Source organism: Nipponia nippon, unplaced genomic scaffold (genome assembly GCF_047370975.1).
Source record: "Nipponia nippon isolate SJK-2023a ecotype South Korea unplaced genomic scaffold, ASM4737097v1 scaffold_2, whole genome shotgun sequence".
Taxonomy (NCBI): domain Eukaryota; kingdom Metazoa; phylum Chordata; class Aves; order Pelecaniformes; family Threskiornithidae; genus Nipponia; species Nipponia nippon.
In genome coordinates, this window is record NW_028262336.1 from 29,036,009 (window position 1) to 29,054,298 (window position 18,290).

The following is an 18,290-nucleotide window of genomic DNA, read 5'->3' on the forward strand; positions in this document are numbered from 1 at the left end:
CCGTTAAATAAAACCTGATTTTTGAGAGTGCTAATATACTGTTGCTTTTTCTTTTATGTACATGATGTGAACAGATACTTTTTCATCAAAAAGATCAATTTATTTGGGGTGGGGGGGAGAAGGGCAGCCAACTTGGGCTAAGTCTAACCTAGGACTGCTTACGGAGGTCTTGCTCACTGAGCTAGAATGCGAGCATGCAAATGTGTCTGTGCATCTCTCTTGAGCACCTGTCCTTTGAGAAGCCCGGATCGCTTTTGTCCTGCAAATGCTAAGTAAGTATCCAGTGGCTTCTTCTATAATTTGAACTGTGCAATCTATTTTCTTCTTGAAACTATAGATGGCAGCATAATACTGCGTACTGCCAGCATTACTACTTCTCAAAGTGGGAACAGCTAAATCGACATTTGTTGGTTTAAAAAACCCCAAGAACTAGTGGAAAAGTGAATTTAAATTATTTTTTAAAAAATAATTTAGAAGAAAAATTTCAATAGCTTTATAACCTGCAAATTGTGTTTAATACTCATTAATTTCAACAGGTTAGCGATGCAAATGCAGCATACTGATGACTGATGTTGTTATATTGAATTCGGGTCTGAATTCCAAAAGCATACGTTCTGCCCGTAACTCTTTGTTCTTGAAGCGTATCGTATCTTATGGACTTGAATTCAAGACAGAAATGAGAACAACAGTAAAAATAATTAACAGAATAATTCCCGAGGCTCTCTGCATTGTGAATATACTGAAGTTGGAGAGTACATTGAAGTTTGCCTTGGGGCCTGGCCTAACAGCATTTTAGCACCTTTATAATATTAAATGTACTAGTATTAGTATTGTATTAGTTCAAGGAGCTTACATTATTTATTTTCTGAAAGAGAAGAGGTTTTCAAATGCTGTGCCAGCATTGGGTCTTTTAATATAAGTAGGGACAGAAACAGATGATGGTTTAAAAATCAAGCTACTATTTTCTAAATCATATGACTTTGCTTTAAGACATGCAATCTAATACCATCCCTAGTTTGTGGTCAAGAAACTACGATCTTGCCGGGTTGTGCATACTGTGCAGCAAGGTGTTGGGAGGTAATTTCCACAAACGAAGTTGAGGTTGATTCTGTTCCCTCTTTCCCCCTTCTTGGTGGACTCTCTTCTTCCCGGGTGCTGCTCTGAAGAAGAAAAGTGCTGTTTTCAAACAAGCCAAACGGTACCAGCCGGTACCAAGTGTTTAATATAAACAAACAGAGCAAACCAAGCTTTTGAAGAAAAGATTTGCTTTTACACATTTTACACAGCATCAACTCAGCTCTCAGTTGAGGCTGTGTAACACTGCCCACAAAAGAAGGGGGAAAGAGAAAGAATTAGTTGAGATAAAATAGATGCCTATGTTTAATTATTTTACTGAGAAACTATGGTAGTATCTTTTCCATCAATGTCAGTATGCTACATTAAGCCTAAGAGTGTATATTGAAGAAGAATGAAGAAGTTACAAGCTAGCATTTCAGCGGTAGGCTGAAGCTTTGTGTAGTTCTTAATTGCTTATATAGATAAAATACTTGAAAACTCAGTAACACACAGATGCTAACAGTGTTATGTGTTGTGCTAACTTCTCCCATATCCTTTTTTCCCCTCATCAGCTTAAAAAAAAAACCAAATTTGTTAGTTCATGTGTAATGGCAAAATTTTCTGCCATAACATTGCCAAAAATAGTTACCTTTTTATATAACTCTTCCTATAGACACAGTAATAAAAGTGCTTTTAGGGATATTAATTTGCTTGAAAAATGACAAGCTGAACTAGAAAACAGCTTTTTGTTTGAACAATATGTAGAAAAGTCTTTGTTCTCAATGTATTAAAATGCAAACGTTAAAAGCAAGAATGTATAGATGTCATAAAAAGAAAATCCTTATTTCAAAGCTGATATATTCCCCTATTACTTTACAGTTATGAGAAATTTCCAAGTATTACAGATGCTTTTTCTTAGTAATGGAAAATGACCTGTGTATAATTCCCATCTCAAAAATAGCTTAACAAAAATCCTTTATTTGAGCTGTCAAAAATTATTTCTGCCTCATCTTAAAATCAAATGGTTATGCCTCAGCCCAGAGAGTATATTTAACACTGGATTATAAAACTCTGAAAATACAGCCTGAAACAGTGATGAAACCAAGCAATAAAACAAGATGGCGCATTAATCCTTCTTTACTCTTCTCCTATTATGCTGATCTCAAGATCTGGTATCTGATCCCAGAAATATTCTTTGTTGACTGGATTACCCTGTGGAGCTCTTAATGGGGAAAAAATAAACTGGGGGGAGGAAGGCTCAATGCTGTAACTGAGGCGCTTGCCATGCAGTTGTTCCAGTACTTTTGGAGATATTCTTATGGCTGAGATTTTGCTTGCAGGCTCACAAATTTAGGAAATCTGTCAATCAAAAAAAATGTTACGCCAAGAACCCAGCTGCTGTGCATTGTTGGGAGTTTGGGTTTGTTTCCCAAAGGAGCTGTGATTTGAGGCTGAGGCTTAGAGATCCAACAGCTGCTGTTTGGGGTTGGCATTTTGGCGTTACAACTTTCTGATGTGCAAATTCTTCCAGGGAAAATACCTCAGGGAGAAACATGATCTCGCATACGTTGCAGGAGGCATCGCATTGTCGAAATTGTTCATTCATAACCATCTTCTACAGGTGGCCTATCACTTGAAAATAGTCACATTAGCACTGAACGCATTGTCGCTATCTATGCTAAGTTCATATCTTAAAAAAACAGTTCTTGGATTTTGTTCTCCCATTAGAAAACAAGTAGCAGCAGCTGGAGGCATAGTCACTCCAGCTGATGCATTTATGAATGCTTGCAAAAATACTTTAAAATTCAAATTATTCATAAGCGATGGCAGTTTTAATTTTCCCTTTAAATCTCAAGTCAGACTGAGCAATGCTGATGAATGTGTGATGTCTCGGCACCCCAACATCCTTTATGTTCAGAATCACTGATGGGATACTGAGAGAAGTCAACAAGATCACAGACCTTGCTTCAATGCTGTTAGCTAGTGAATGAAGGAAAACCCCCTGCTTTGCACAAGCTTGCTGGTTTTGTAATGTCCTTTTTGCCTTTCTCTTCCTCCCGATTTGCGACTAGTCATAGAAAAGAAGAATCCTAATCCTATGTGTGCTGCAGGACCGTCATCCTGCAGCATCACCAGTCAAGTGTATGAATTAGGATGATCCAGGACTATACTCTCCTCCCCGTTCACTAAAATGTGGTTTATGATTTATTTTTTTATAAATCAGAAAAATATTGTGCAAGACTTAAGAGAAGTCTTATGCTTTTGCTGATTTTCTTCTATTTTTATCCCCTTTAAAACCTATCTTGTGCTATTCAGATAGGAAGTAAAACACATGAAAAAGTGGTGTAATATTAGTCATGACTCCTCCCACACAGTTTTGAAAATGATGGCTTAATCATTTGAGGTTTTTACAACTGTAACCCTAAACTGTAAATTAGACTAGATATGGTACATCCTTATTTTTTACTAAATAGTGATCATCAGAATAAGTGCTTTTGTGTTATGTTCCATTATTCCCACTGTCTTCAGCGTTAGCACTGAGCAGTCAGGGATCTAAATGGATAAACTACTGTGGCAGGGCAAATTGCCCGTGTAGCTCAAGAGCTACAGCTTCAGCATCCCCAGCCTTTGCCTCCTTATCTGAAGCAGGGAAGCCAGCAGTCTCCACTGTGGCAAAAATTCATGGGCTACTTTGAAATCCCTCTGCTTGTCGAGGCCAGATCTGCTCTGTAATGGCATGGAGTTGTCACCTCTCATCTGGTCCCCTGGTGCACGCGATGTGTGGCTTTCAGCTCTCCTCTATAGAAAGATGCTAGCGTGAAAATCATAAAGTCAGGTAGTTTCTTCAGCTCTGCTCTGAGGCTTGAACTGTCTCATAGCTAAGTAGCATAACGTGGCTGCAATGTTAGTGGATCTGGCAGGAGGGCACAAAAATGTAGGTTATAACAAGGCTTTGTAACAAAATGGCAGAACGAGTATTAAGACAAATGGAAGCATCTTGCTAACTGGCAAGGGTTCCTGTTGTTGAGATATACTGAATGAACTAAGGCTAGCTTGAAAAGCTCAGTGGATATGCTTTCAAATTCTGTGTTCTTCCAGGGGTGAAGAAACTCAGAGGAATGGGGCTCTCTGTGGGAACAGTAACTGCAATAAGCAGTTTGATTGCTGCACAGAAACATCCCTATCTGACTAGATGCCTAGTGAACTCCAAGGTAAAGTACCTGTGACTATGATTAATTTTGGTACTGCCATCAGTGATGCTGGCAGAGGGATTTGGTTGCCTGAAGACAGGTGTTCAGTACCATTTCAGGTATGTGAATCACTCGTATGTCGTATCTGTTAGGCTCATGTGATGTCTAATATACCTGATGGCACTTACTATTATATGTGAAGTGGAGGCATGATTAAAAGAAGGGTTGTTATAGCACTGGACATCAAAGGACCCTTTAGACATTGCAGTGGAAAGCCACTAGTCACCCTAGCAAAATTGGGAAAGATAACTTTAAATGAGGGTACTGAAAGCCTTGGCAGCTCTCCAGCTTCACTCAGGGACGGCTGGAAGTGGATGTAAGGATATAAGTAGTATAGTTTAAGGGCTTGGTGGTGTGTTTTCTCTGAAGACTTCTCATTCCAGGAATCGGATTAATTTGGGCAATGGGAACTTCAGATTAAAGGAAGACATTTTAAAGCACTGGATGACAAAGTACCCTTTATGTATTAAAAGAAAGCCAATAGCTAACCAAGCAAAATTGGAAATTATCATACTGGTGAAACAAATAGGCAGGAAAATATATTGTAGTCAGTAAATAAATCAGAAGAATCAAAACAAGTTTGTGAGGAGAAACAAGAATTCTTGATTCAGAAAAAATGAATGGGGAAATAAGGTTGAAATTAGGGGAACCTACGAATTGCTAAAAGGAAGTAGTTCTTCTTGTGTTGTATAATTTGACATGGACAATTTTGGTGTTGGATTTTAAAGGCTGTTGTAAGGCTAGCTTTGATACCAAACTTCTTGCTTATCCAGATGGTAAGCTTGGAAGTAGGCCTTAGTAGCTACTGGATGGTGCCTTCTGCAGTGCTTTCATCCAAGTTTACGTCCACAGGTATGATAAGTTAGTACCCCCGTAGTTCAGTGTCAGGCCAAGTGGAATTGATGGGCACATCCAGACAGCCCATAGATACATATCTGTGCTAGTTGGATGAGGTAAGTGGATCAGAAGTCTGCTGGGCTTCTAGTCACCCTGTGACTGTTCATCAAGAGCCTTCTTGGCATAGTTAGAAAGACCAAAAGAAAATCTGAAAAATCATAGGGAGATATTTTGTTTAGTTAAAGCTTTACTCATTATAGTAACTGTGGGTGTCAAATATTTTGAGGGTGTTAGACAATGGGATAAAACCAAATGTGAAGAGCAGATTAAGTCTCCTGCTTTTATATTTCTCAGATAGATACTCTTCAAATAAATCTACATTGAATTGAATGCTTAAAAAGTACAGTCTTGTTCCGGTTGGGGATTTTGGATAGCAAGTTAACGTTACTAGTTGTATGTGTTTCAAATGTTAGTAAATGGATTTTAACAACAGTGTTGCAGAACCAGTAAATATTAGCCCCATTTTATGTATTAGTAAACGAAGCCTATAAACAGGCTGATTCGGTACTTGAGGCTGCCCTAGAGTGTAAACAGTGCTTGTACATCTAATATACCTTAAGGATTGTCAGCTGGGCCTAGAAGCTGTGCTGAAGCTCTAAGTTTGACCCTCACCATCCCTATCTACAAGGTACTTGCCTGAATTTGAGCATAACAAGACTGTGGGGAGCAATCCCGTAGTTCAGTTCTTGACTTCCTCCTTCTACTCTCCATTGGCTGTGCACAGCATCATGTCTAGAGGAAGAAACAAAAATACAAAGATGATGATTATAATTTGATCTATTTTAATGTAGGCTTTCAGATAAGAAATAGGAAGAGAGAAGGAAAGTTCATGCAGTCATCTGAAATGGATGAGTCCAATCCTTTAGTCTAACTGTAAATATCACTTAAAGCCTAATTCGAAGAGTTATTTGATTTGAAGTTAAAAGGGAATGGAACAAAGATATGTTTTCTCACTATTTTCTCCCTCCTCTTTGGAAAGAAACCTACTTAGTAAAATAAAATTCCCAAGAAAGAGAGCCAGTGGTGTAGGTGACAGCCACAGCCAGGAAGAATCAACAAGTATTGAATACGTTTGTAATAGTGGAACTTGAATTCAAGAAAATGCCTTGTTTTAGAAGCTGAAGGTGAAAGACCCCTGCTATTTCTGACTGAGAAGAGAGGAAGGAGGTGACTGATGTTAGGCTGGTTCTTTGGTGGATTGACACCTTTTTTTCTTTCTCCATCAAGTTGCAGATGATCATTCTGTTTTGCTCGAGCACGCTGCAGAAATTTTATGTGTTGCATCAATTTGTGTATGTGCAGCCACCAATTTATTTCTTAATATGGTATTTTGTGTGAGGATAATGATGCTTAGAAAAGTTACTAAAGATTTGGCATGGCAAGCTATACTTTTCCTCTGAATTAAGAAAAAAAGCAGTAGAACAATAACAGCATCCAAAGAGCTAATAAATAACAAACTTTTAATACCAGCTGTTGTTTGGTCCTATTTGGGACTGCCTGATCACATGATGATTTACTGACTTCACTGATAATGCTTCCAGAAATCATAAGAAGGATGTGGGAACACTTCTGAATATTTACAGAACACTTCAACTTCTTCATTTCTCACATAGTCAAACAGCAATTGTAACTTCCAAAAAGCTGAACAACCAACTTCTGTTTTGCTGAATTCTCTTTCCATTACAATATTAAGTTTGAGGATTAAAGATCTTCCTTGTTATTCACACTGGTTTTTCTTGTTCCTTTCAAAAACCAAGAGCTGTGAGAGAAGCCACTACAAGAAAAAAGAAATCTTACAATTTTGGTTACAGTAATAAACCTCGTGCTAAATATGGAGATTCTTAAGTGGAGCTGTACACGCTTTCATTAGGGAAGGCTGTGGAGAAAGATTTCACCTGTGTTGGTCAGGGTTGTTTCTAAAAAGTTTCTTAATCCTGAACTATCTTCCTCAAGGAAGGGAGGAAGATCTCATTTTAATCCTTGGATAACATTTATGCTTACAAATGCACTGCCTAAAAATCATGATGTCAGAAGCCATACTGGAAACACTTTTTATTCACTGAGGAATTTTTTCCTGTGTTTATTTGCTGGTCTGTATTGAAAATGTGTTTTTCCTTTTGACCCCTGCCTCCCCCAAATAAAACCCCAGATAATTTTTGCTATTCTATCCAGCCATATGTGCTCTTTAAGGAAACAATCCAGATTAAGAAAAGTTTAATTCTAGCTCACTGGCATCAAACTAAGTTGAAAATAATTCAAAACTCTTAGTGAACTTCAGGAAATGACTTTCCCATAGACTTCTCTATTTAAGTATTTTGAATAATTCAGGAACAGATAAACCAGGATAACCATCATTAACAGTGATGTAAAATAAAGTGTTTCCAGGACTACGATGGAAAGTGCAAGGAATTTAAAATGAATTATGAAATCAAGATTGTTCTTCTCCTAACGTGGCTGATTAAGATTTTCATGACACTAAATGACTTCAGCTTAGCTACGAGCAGTGAAAATCAACAACTGTTTTGTCAGGTAACTCAGACGTGTGGAGATTTCTATACAAGACAGGGAACTCGACTAGAGGGAATACATGAAGTTCACAAAAGAGGAGAGGTGACTCTCCCTTCTATCCCAGATCTCTTGCAATTAGAAATGCCTGGTATGCGCTTGCTTTTGGACTAATTAAATCACCCGTACCATAATGATCCTCCTTCTCATGCCAAATCTGAGACAAAATCCTGGAGTGGGGCCATCTTGCTATGGCAAAGTGAGATGAATTACTTGATGGGTCACAGAGAAGAGCAGCCAGGCGGCCTGGGAAGCCTCTAGCTCAGTGCTCCAGGGACCTGGGTCCAGGGTCTTTACTCTGCCTCTTCAAACGCTCTGATACTGGACCAGCATGGCTGGTCCAGACGGCTGGAAACACCCAGGAAGAGGAAAGGAGATGTTACTGCACCTTGTGATGCCTTGCACGTCTGCTGAAGTGCTAAAGTCCTCTGTTAGCTCCCGTAAGTCCCCCCCATGAGGTCCCTGCAGCTGGGGCCATCTAAGGTGCCCTGACTTAATGCCACCATGATCTCCTTCAAATAATAAATAGGTTTAGAGGGGCTTCTTGGTATATAAGAGCACCTAACTGTCTTAAAGGAGTTGCTGTATGCATTTTTCATTTAAGAAAACCTGTCCCAACCACAAAGAATTTACAATAAAACCAGACGTGTTTGGTAGAAGTATCCTCACAGATTTATTTTCTTGTCAGTAAAGACAATTCCTAGCTTTGTACAAAGCATTTTGTTGACTCGCCCTTGTCTTGCATATTGTATGTTATTAAACCTGAGTAGGCACTGAAGCCTGTAGAGGTCTCAGATGTTCTAGGGGAGAAGGAAATCTGAATATAGCTCTCCCTCTTCAATGAGGAATCTGGCCAAAACAGAATTATTTTCCCGTCACATTAACAATGTTTTAAAAGAAACACATGCAGAAGCTCTGGTGGATTTTAATTCTTCATTGAAGAGAGAGCAGGGTTCCAATTCGTTTCTGTCAGAGAATATTTGTGTACTTTCCCTTTTCTCCTAAGACCTTCCTACAGGTCTGAAATGACTCTCACTTGCTGTTACTGTGAGAAGGAGAAGGAAAAGGGGAAGCAAACAGCTGTCTACCAGAGGAAGGTCAGGATCCTCTAATCTTCCATTTTATACATACAAGATTAAAGATCTGCTTTGAGTTTTGATTAAGAATGCAAAGTTAAAAGATTAAATACCAGCAAGCCAAATTAAAGAGGTTTAAGTCAATCTCAGAACTCATCAAAGTACCAAATTTTTAAGCTGTCATTACAACACAGGATTAGTGCAAAGCTTCCCTGAACCCTGATTTGATGTCCTTCAGTCAACAATATTATACTCCCTGCAGTTTTGTGCTCTCAGCATAAAACCAGCTATTGTCTTGTATTTAGAAGTCATCTCACCTAGATCCTTCTTCGACTTTTTCTTTTTTTATACCCGTGTCCCAGTTAATCTAGGAACCCTACATTTTTTTGTGACCTGCAGTTTATACTCCAGCAACAATGTACTGCTCTGTATTATGCACTGTCATGAAATGCATTAGAGCTTAGTAAATGTGGCTGTTTTAGAAAAAAAAGTACTAGTCACTCGGATAATTATAGATTATTCCTGTGAGTCCCAAGAAATAAATACGTCCCACTTCCTTTGTACATTTCAGCCGATTGATTCTAAAGATCTGGGAAGAAGGAAAATGTAATGAGTAACTAGAATGAGATGAGGCTAATATGGTTTTCACCATCGGGTATCTGAAAATGAGTTTTAAAAGTCCATAATGGATGTTCACATCTTTTTAGAACCACGAATCATTTTGGCAGAAATTACTGAAAACCTGGGACGGGGAGCGCGGAAGTCTGGAGAGTGATTATATCCAGGAATCTGCTAATGCAAATAACTACTTTGGTAATAAATTTTACAAACTGTCATAAATGTTATTTAAAGCTCATGCTGTACTGCATTAAAGTAAATGTTCCCCTGGTTTTCAGTATAATGAATTGGGTCCTTTCCATTTTTTATTTATAGAGTTTGGGATGTCTCAGCTACATTAAGATTGTGCTTTCCAGGATTGTAACCACAAAAGATAAGATAACTTAATAACGTTACTAAATGCAGTACTAATTAAAGCTTTAATTTGAAGTTATTCTCCCTTGTAAGATAGTGTGCAAAGTGATTTATTTAAAAATTTCATCTTAAGACTTACAATTTTTTGTAAGTTAAGAACAACAATGCAGCTTTTTGAACCCACATTTTAACATTCTTGTAGAACTGTGCAGAATGTCTTATCCAAAACATCAAACTTAAAGCTAAATTACATCTTTTTTTTTGGAAAAAAAAGCAAATTAAAATTTGTGGTCATTATTGAAATATAGTATCTTCATTTGTATAGCAATAAGAACTCTTCACTGTCTGCTCTGTATCTTGTGATAATGTCTGAGGCTGTTGCCTTTATTAAGGGACACTGAAAAATACTGCTATACAAGTTACGTGAACATACTATACTGTTGTCAGTACCTAGTATCTTTCAGAAATATTCTTCAGGATGGTGGAAGACAAGGGATAAATTCCTGGGCTTTGTACAGTTACATTTTTTTCCTTGTAATAGTTTTCTGCCATCTTTTTGGAGACTGCCTACTGATCTCATTTGTTTTCAACATACTGCATACAACCTGAAATTGCTTTCATTCAGCAAATAAAATTCAAATTAGCTAGGTTTTCCAAAAGAGTTTAATATGTGCCTTTTGAGTAAAAATGGGGAAAAATGAATGCAGAAGAACAAGGAGAGTCATGAAGGAGGGAAAACAGTTATTGTTTATGAATTTCTTGCCATCCTGCTCCTGGCAGACTTGCAGTTATTTTATACCTGAATTTCCCTTGTTCAGGGTTTCACTTACTGGTACTCAAGTTGCAGACAGAAATGGAAATGGGAGAACGTGATTTCCAACCCACAACAATTGTGGCAGGTAAGGTGTTCACAACAAACTCCACCTCCTGAAAACAATATTGGCAAATTCATCTCAGGGGTAAGCAGCTAAAGACTGGGCAGAGTCTGGGTAAATTTATTCATGCGTTGGTAAAGCTGGGATGCAGCTGACTCCTACCATTTTGTGTGAATTTGTTCCTGCCACTTGGTGGACTTTTTCAAAATGTAGAGTGTAGGAACAGTGATACTGACCGTACGTAGTCCCATCTGGCTGTGTGTGCACTTTCTGACAGTGGCTAAATCGCTTTGGACAAATACAGTGTCAGCCTTCCCCTGTTATTTCCTCCCAGGGATCTGCGGCCTATGTGCTTCCTGAGCCCAAGATTGCATGTGAATTTTTCTCTTTAATCGTTTAGTATTCCTTTTGTTTTTCAGACAAAGTGTACACTTGACATGCTACTGAGTGACATAGTTTAAGTACCTCCCCCCCCAAAAAATTCCTCTTATTTTGCTTTTACATCTTCTCCTGACCAATTCTTCTGATACCCTTAAGTGTTCGTATTATAAAAAAGGAAGAATAACAGGTTTCTTATTTACATTTTCCATTTTGTCTCTTTTCACTTTACCCTCTAAGTTCTGCTGTATATCCATTTTCAGATATGGTGATCAGAACTGCATGCGTTGTTTAAGACATGTATTTATAAATTAGTAAAGAATGCTTTCTGTTTTATTCTCTATTCCTAGTCTTTTCTAAACCTTCTGTTCATTGTTTTGACCACCACTGAGCACAGAGCAGTTTCCAAAAACCTATTCACTATGGCTCTGGATTTTTTTTCCTTAGTGATACACAGCTAGTTTAGAGCTCATTAGTGTGTATGGTTAATTAAGGTTGGTTTTCCCTGTATGCATCACTGTGCTTTAACAACATTGAATTTAATCTGCCTATTTTACCATCCAGCTGCTCAGTCTCCTTCTGCAACTCTTCATAGTCCATTTTATCTTTTTACTGTGCTGAATTATTATCATCAGCAATCTTTATCTTATAGTTCACTTTCTTTTCCAGATAATTTATGAGCATGTTGAACACAGAGGTGGTTCCTCTCTCATCTGTAAAGGGACCCATGTGGAAACTTTCTTTATGGTGAAGGCTAATAATTTATTCCTGCCTTTTATTTATCTCTATTTTCCTTCTTTGGACATGGCTTTCACTTCTGGAAGGATGCCTTTTTACTATTAATAGCTTTCTTTACTCTGCTTGACCACACCAGCATTTTCAGCAATCATTTCAGAGTCATTTTTGGTACAGGGTATGCTTATGTTTGAAGCCTCTGATATACTGCCTTCATATACACCCAAATCACCTGCAAGCATTTGGGCCCTTTAGGTGCTGCTTTTAGTTTTATATCTGTTTGACATGTCTTTTCAAATGTATTCTTTTCTTTATCAGGCCTGTATGGTTGCAGCACAAACAGATACAAATTTTACATAGCGATTGAAACAAGCAGATGAGCAAATGCCAGAAAATCAATCTAGGTGAGGTTAAACTCTGAACTTTTGGCAAGATCTGGATCACACTGTTATTCGGATTAGGTTCTGCCTGTTATCAGCAACACGTGTTCAATACACTCCGATACGGCTGTCATGGTGCATGCTGAATAAACACCCGTGTGCCTCACTCACAGAGCAACAGCTGGACTCCTGGAGCATTGGCCTGCTGAAGGGAAAGTTGCCTTCTAAAAAGGGTGTTCACAGGTTGGGTTGGTTTTTTTTTTGGCCCTCATTTTCTGTTTATGCTTCAGGTGGACTGCGGAAGCCACTGGGGAGGTTGCAGGATTTATATTGTGGCATCTCTTGGCTTCCCTGGGTGTAGCCGGTGTGGAGCAATGTGGCAGTGCAGACGGGGTTGGGATGCCTTGCCCTGCTTTGCTGCGGGTGCTGACCACCGGCCTGCGGACCCTGCCACCAGCCCACCACACTGAGGGGAGGAGAGAAAGGGGGGAAGCACTCGCAGGCACTGGGGAGCCTGACAGTGCCCTGCGGTTTTCTGGTCCAAAACCAGGCAGGGAGCTTCTGGGTCCCCGTTGGGGGACATTTGTACAGAGGAGCTCGTCTGTCCGCATTCAGGGCAAAGAAATTGTGTTGCTAAGAGCAGGAGGTGGAAAAAGCCCATCTGTCCTACCTGAGAGTGGGGTATCAAGCACCAGCGTGTCAACAATAGCTGATGGCTACACGTGTGGTGCGGTGTACATTTTGCAGAGGAATACGTTGCACGCAAATTGATGCCAGGGAAGAGATGAAGTGTCTTGTACTGTCATGGGAAAAGGAACCCAGGCTAAAAACTCAAGACTGTGTAGCTTAGGTGTGGAAGGAAAACATTGGTCAAGGCTTTGCAAGTGATTCAGTGACTCCTGGCTGTCTGAATTTTGGATAGATACTCTGCAGCCTCAGGCAAGAGGTGGCTCCTCTCTCACCTGTAAAGGGAGGCAATGTCTGCACAGGACACTCCTTAGGCGTCCCGCAGCAGGCAGGCTTCAGCGCAGATGCAGGTGGGGTGAAACCCTGGCTACAGGGAAACCAGTGTTCCCACGGTCATACTGAGAGGCTGTAGTAATGTCAGCATTTGCTAAGGTTTCTAAGAAGGGTGCAGGACACTGGCTGTTTCTTTGCACCTTTTCTTTTTTGTATGCATGGAAAATTCAGTGATTAGTAATGAAAAGAAGAAGTGGAATAATCCATGGCAAGTGATCTGACCGTACCTTGCTATCCACCTTACTCAGCTGAGGAATCACAATTCAGAACAAGCAAGACCTTCTGAGATGATGTCTTTATTTCTGATATAAAATCTTTACTGTATCGATGGGTAGAGACTGAGAAATCCTGCAGTTTCTTCAGAGAGTGGAGTCACTGGATGTCTCTGCTTAGCTGTATTGGTTGTCCTTGAACAATCAATGTCACCACTGTGACTTGGCCTGCCCAGTTCCAGCCCCACTCCAATCACACCTTTAGGATCTCTTTGGCTCAGCCCTAACGCTAATTCTAACCCTAACCATAACCCTACTTTCTGGCTCAGGGTAGGACTAAGACCCCACCTCTGGCCCACACCACAGATGTCCTTTCAGCACTACTGTGACAAGGACATTCAATTTATCATCTGAGAGTTAAGGTAAATCATTGAGGGGCACCACAGAAAACAAGCTACTATTAAAAGCTAATTGAGAAAGAATAGCACAAATTGACTAGTTGTCCCTGAGCCTCGCTTGTGAGGATCAAAAGTGGGAATGACTCCTGCATGAGTAGTGGGCGAGGAGGCCTTGCAATGATGTTACAAAGGTCCTACAGGATTGTGACTAGCATGGGGAGGTCAGAGACTGTTCAACATCTTTTCTATGGGGCATCAAATGAAGCTAGCAGGGACCAAGTTCAAAACAAACAAGAGGTAGGTCTTCACTTAATGGATGGCTTGGTCTTCTTGCTCAAATGATATGTAGAGGTTACACAGGCTGAAAGAGAGCATGGACAAGTGCTTCGAGAAGTAACTATCTATGAAAGTCTACTGTACCACCACATCTAGATTAGGAAGTTTCCTAGCTTCTAGTAATGGGAGGTAGTTTATTGAGACAGTATTAGGAGAAGCATCATGTATGTTTGTGCACTCTTCTCCCCTGGCATCTGCTTATGGCTGCTGTTGGAGACAGTATATTATACGGGCTCTTGGCCTGACCCTGTGTAGCTGCTTTTATGTTCTTACTGTTTCTGTGTAGACATGCCACGTTGCGTGTAGGAACTTTACCATGACATTATTTTCTTACAATTAAAAATGCTGCTTTTTCTGACTATTTCAAAAGAGAGGAGATGTTGCTAAGGCTAAGGCTAAGGCATAACCATGAGTGGTGCCATAGGGCTGTGTCAGTTGATGCTCAGTGCTGAGGGGTGGCTAGAGGCTCAGTTTCATCCTGAGTATTCCTAAGGCAGAAAAAGTACTGCAGTGTGGTCCATGGACTCCTGTGTGTTTGAACTTAAGTATAAAGTAAATTAATTCATTTGAATAAAAAAAAAAAAAAGTAGGATCATAGTTATCATGTCTATTCAGAAATTACTATAATTTATAGAGCTCTCTGTTCATACATCTTGATGCTTCTGATAGTAATTGGCATGTTGTTTTGAAATCCGTATGTGTGAGCTTTGTGTGCTACATTGGGTTGTCACAAAGCTTCATCTACAATATGGACTACACGCTATGTACTGAAATCACAACACAAGTATAATACAGCAATTGCAATATACAGTTGAATCACAATACAAATTTGATTCCCATTACCTGTGTCTATATGCTTGCTGTCACCACACTGGGCATCCCCAGACTCCAGGAAGGAATACATGGGTTGAAGCCAGCTCAAATCATTGTTCTGTTCAAAATTTGCTTTGTTAGTTGTCCAGCTTTTATACTTGATGTTGGGCTGAGCCACGTATGCCCTCCCTGCCCCGCGCTGGACTGTCTGGCTGAGGAAGTCATTGCTCTTTGATAATTGCCTCAGGGAACCTAATGACTCACTGGTGCAGTTGTCTTATTTAAAACCAACATTACTCTCCAGTCTCCCTGGCGTTGAGATAAGTTTAGCCTTCTTTATGATACATAATTCCCTGAGCTCATTGTTGGGTTTTGTTTTGCTTTTTTTGTTTGTTTGTTTGTTTTGGGTTTTTTCCCCTTCTCCTCTGACCTCTCCTCCACTGTGGGGTTGGTCACAGTGGGCCAGTTGAGTGATGAAAGAAAAGACCTTGAGTTCCTTTTTCAAAAAGCAGTTTACAAGTGTAGTTCTTATTAGTATATTTTTAATGTTAGAAAAACATATTAGGATTAAGCTTTTCGTTATATTGAATTATTTTAATAATTTCACAATACATACAATTCAGCTGTAGCATTGTGCTCATTCTTTCAAGTGCATTAGAGCCCTCAATCTTGTTGGGCACTAGAGGTCTCTTATTTACTCTTTTTCAAAAGACTACCAGTTCATTTGTATTCTGAATACAGCACTCACCACGTTGCACTTGCTTGCTACTTTATTACTAGAGGTACATCATGTACCATAGACCAAAAAATATTAGCATAAATTAAAAGCCCTAGTTATTGAATATTACTCTTTCCTATACAAGCAGTGGCACAGCTTCACTAGCAAGAACAAAGCATAAAAATCTTTTATTTTTCTGAAGAAAAAAAAAGATATAGGAAAAAGCAGCTTTTTGTTATTTATTATGCCTTTGGGAAGAGGAGTCTAAAGTTCTCTTCCCTACTTGGCAGCACAGTGCTGAGCATTTGAGCCTGGATAGACTCTTTTAGGTAATTGAGTATGTAACTACTTTTTCTGGTACGTTGATAGCAAAAGAATAATTGAAGAAGTTATACATAAAAGCATATATTTTGTCTTATAAATATGACTCCATTTAATTTTTGTTTATGAAAGATCTAGGGAGTTCAAAATACAGCAACACAAAGGAGAAATACACACTTGCAATAAATCCTCTAACATTTTGAGGTATACGTTTGCTATGACTTTTATGATGTGCTTGACATTTTCCTTCTGCCCAGCAACAGTTTGTTACAGCCTTTACCACAAGAAAGACTGTCAGTGGGAGGTTATCAGATGCTAGAAGTGCTACTGCTGGAAGATGTCATCTGCAGATATTGCTTACATTTCTTCCCTTTATCTATGTTTTCCTCCTTCATTCACCCTGCGGGAAGATAGAAAATGGATTAAAATTGATTGAGCTAATGAGTTTTGGAAAAAGTGCTAAAACATACATTTTCCATAAAACCACAAATGAAATGCATGCTGGTTACAGTCTAACAGGGGACTCTGAAGATAGAAATGCTCAGATGTGATATTTTTCCTTGATTATCACAGGAGAAAAATCTTGCATCTCATCTGTGGCACTTTTCATTGTGAAATCTAAGAACTTCTTACAAACATCAATGACTGAAGCAGTGAAGTTTAAATGGTTACTTCAGAGTGACTATCCATCTTTTCTAGAAGGAGTATCTGAGGCACCCAAAACCCATAACCCTTGCTCCCATCCAAGGAGCTTTTGGCAAGGATAGGGTTACAATCTAGGTCCCTTGTCACCCAGAGCTACCATCCCTGGTTCCCAGTTAATGTTTTTCATCTTTAAAGCTTGGACTGATTCACTGGGCATCTGTGTTGAAAACCTCTTTAAGTCCAGTGCCCAGCAGCATCCCAGCCCAACTCAAGAGTGCAACCTTCATCCTTGGAGGAGGTTCCAAGACCCAACAGAGCAAAGCCCTGAGCAGCTTGGTGTGATCCCAGAGCTGGCCTTGCTTTGGGTGGGAAGTAGGACCAGAGTCCTCCCAGGTTTCCCTGCCACCCAGATCATCCATGATGATGTTCCGAGAGCTTTGCTGAGCTCCAGAGATGGCAGTGGAGGCCATCCATCTGCCTGCCAGCCATGGATGCAAAGCTGGCTGGGTGCCATGCGCACAAGGTGTCAGTCTCTGCCTTCCCATCTGCACTGCTGCTCTTCTCTCTGGCTGCCTGATTTGGAGGCAAGGTCAAAAAAAAGAAGAGGTGACTGCTAAGGCATCTTGTCTCAGGTACAGTTGCCCTATGGATAGGCATAGTTCAGGGCAGGGCAACCTGGGCTGTTTTTTCAGCATTGGGCTACATTTACCCTCTGTCCCTATTTATTAGTCTATAAAAGGTTGATAAATTATACTTGCTTACTTTAGGAATGAAGAGTTATTATTAAATTGCTATATAATGTATCTTTAATGTGTTATTTAAAAAGAAGGGCAGAGAGGAGCTCAGAATAAATGCAGGGTAAGAGTGTGTTTTCCATCCTATTTGTGTTCCTGGCTGCACTTGCCCTTCTACATCAGAGCTGGCTGAAGTTGAAAAAAAGAGAGCTACCAGCCTCAGCATCCCCTGAGTCTGGGGCTTGCCAAGCAGTCTGGTGGTACCATCTCAAATCCTGCTGGGAAGGGGCCCGCGGAGGAAGCCCAGTGCCGAAGGCACCCAGCTGATTGCACATTTTGCACGTTTGCCTGATTGACTGCAGGTTTCTGCCACCCATATACCCCACCACTGCTGGGGCTCCAGACTGCAGCCCATCTATAGACGGGCGCTGAGCCCCCACAGAAATGAGACCTTGCTGACTGCGCAGCAGGAGAGCTGGAAGTTGAGCAGGAGTCCTGGGCAGCAGCCGCCTCCCTACCAGTACCTGGGAATGACTTTGAATGTAAACTTAAATCGCACGTCCCTGGGCGATGATGAGCACTCCCCTCCCAGGCTACTGGTGGCTTTGCAGTAGGGTTGCATCTCCCTCTTCGAGCAGAAAGGCATGGCATGATGGACAAGGAAGCCCACCCTGCAGCTTTTGGGAGAAAAAAAAAATGGGAGAGCTTCAGTGGAAAGACAAATATTGATTAGATATATTCATTTTATCTTCTCTTAAAATTACAGACACTACAAATCTCTGTCTGGTACCACTAACGCAAGATGACTCATCAATTAGCTGAGACTGTGCCCTGGGGTGCTGATGTTTGCTGTTTGTAGTACTTAGAGCACTAACTTTAAAGGCTTGTATTTTTGACTTACTGAATTT

The 18,290-nt window shown here is 40.1% G+C and overlaps 1 protein-coding gene across 4 annotated transcripts in view; it reads left to right on the forward strand.

Annotated features, from left to right (window-relative positions):
• Positions 1-257: 257 nt before the first annotated feature.
• The window catches only part of LOC148055708 (uncharacterized), a 50,174-nt gene continuing 32,141 nt past the window's right edge, over positions 258-18,290 (forward strand). For 3 of the 4 annotated variants that reach the window (XM_087755929.1, XM_087755931.1, XM_087755930.1), the window contains exons 1-3: positions 258-4,268; positions 9,553-9,658; positions 10,636-10,716. In XM_087755929.1, the coding sequence (XP_087612055.1) occupies positions 4,176-4,268; positions 9,553-9,658; positions 10,636-10,716 (280 nt within the window). In that variant the 5' untranslated portion in view covers positions 258-4,175. Of the gene's footprint in view, positions 9,659-10,635; positions 10,717-18,290 lie in introns of all 4 variants that reach the window. The other variant, XR_015704441.1, reaches the window with a different exon arrangement.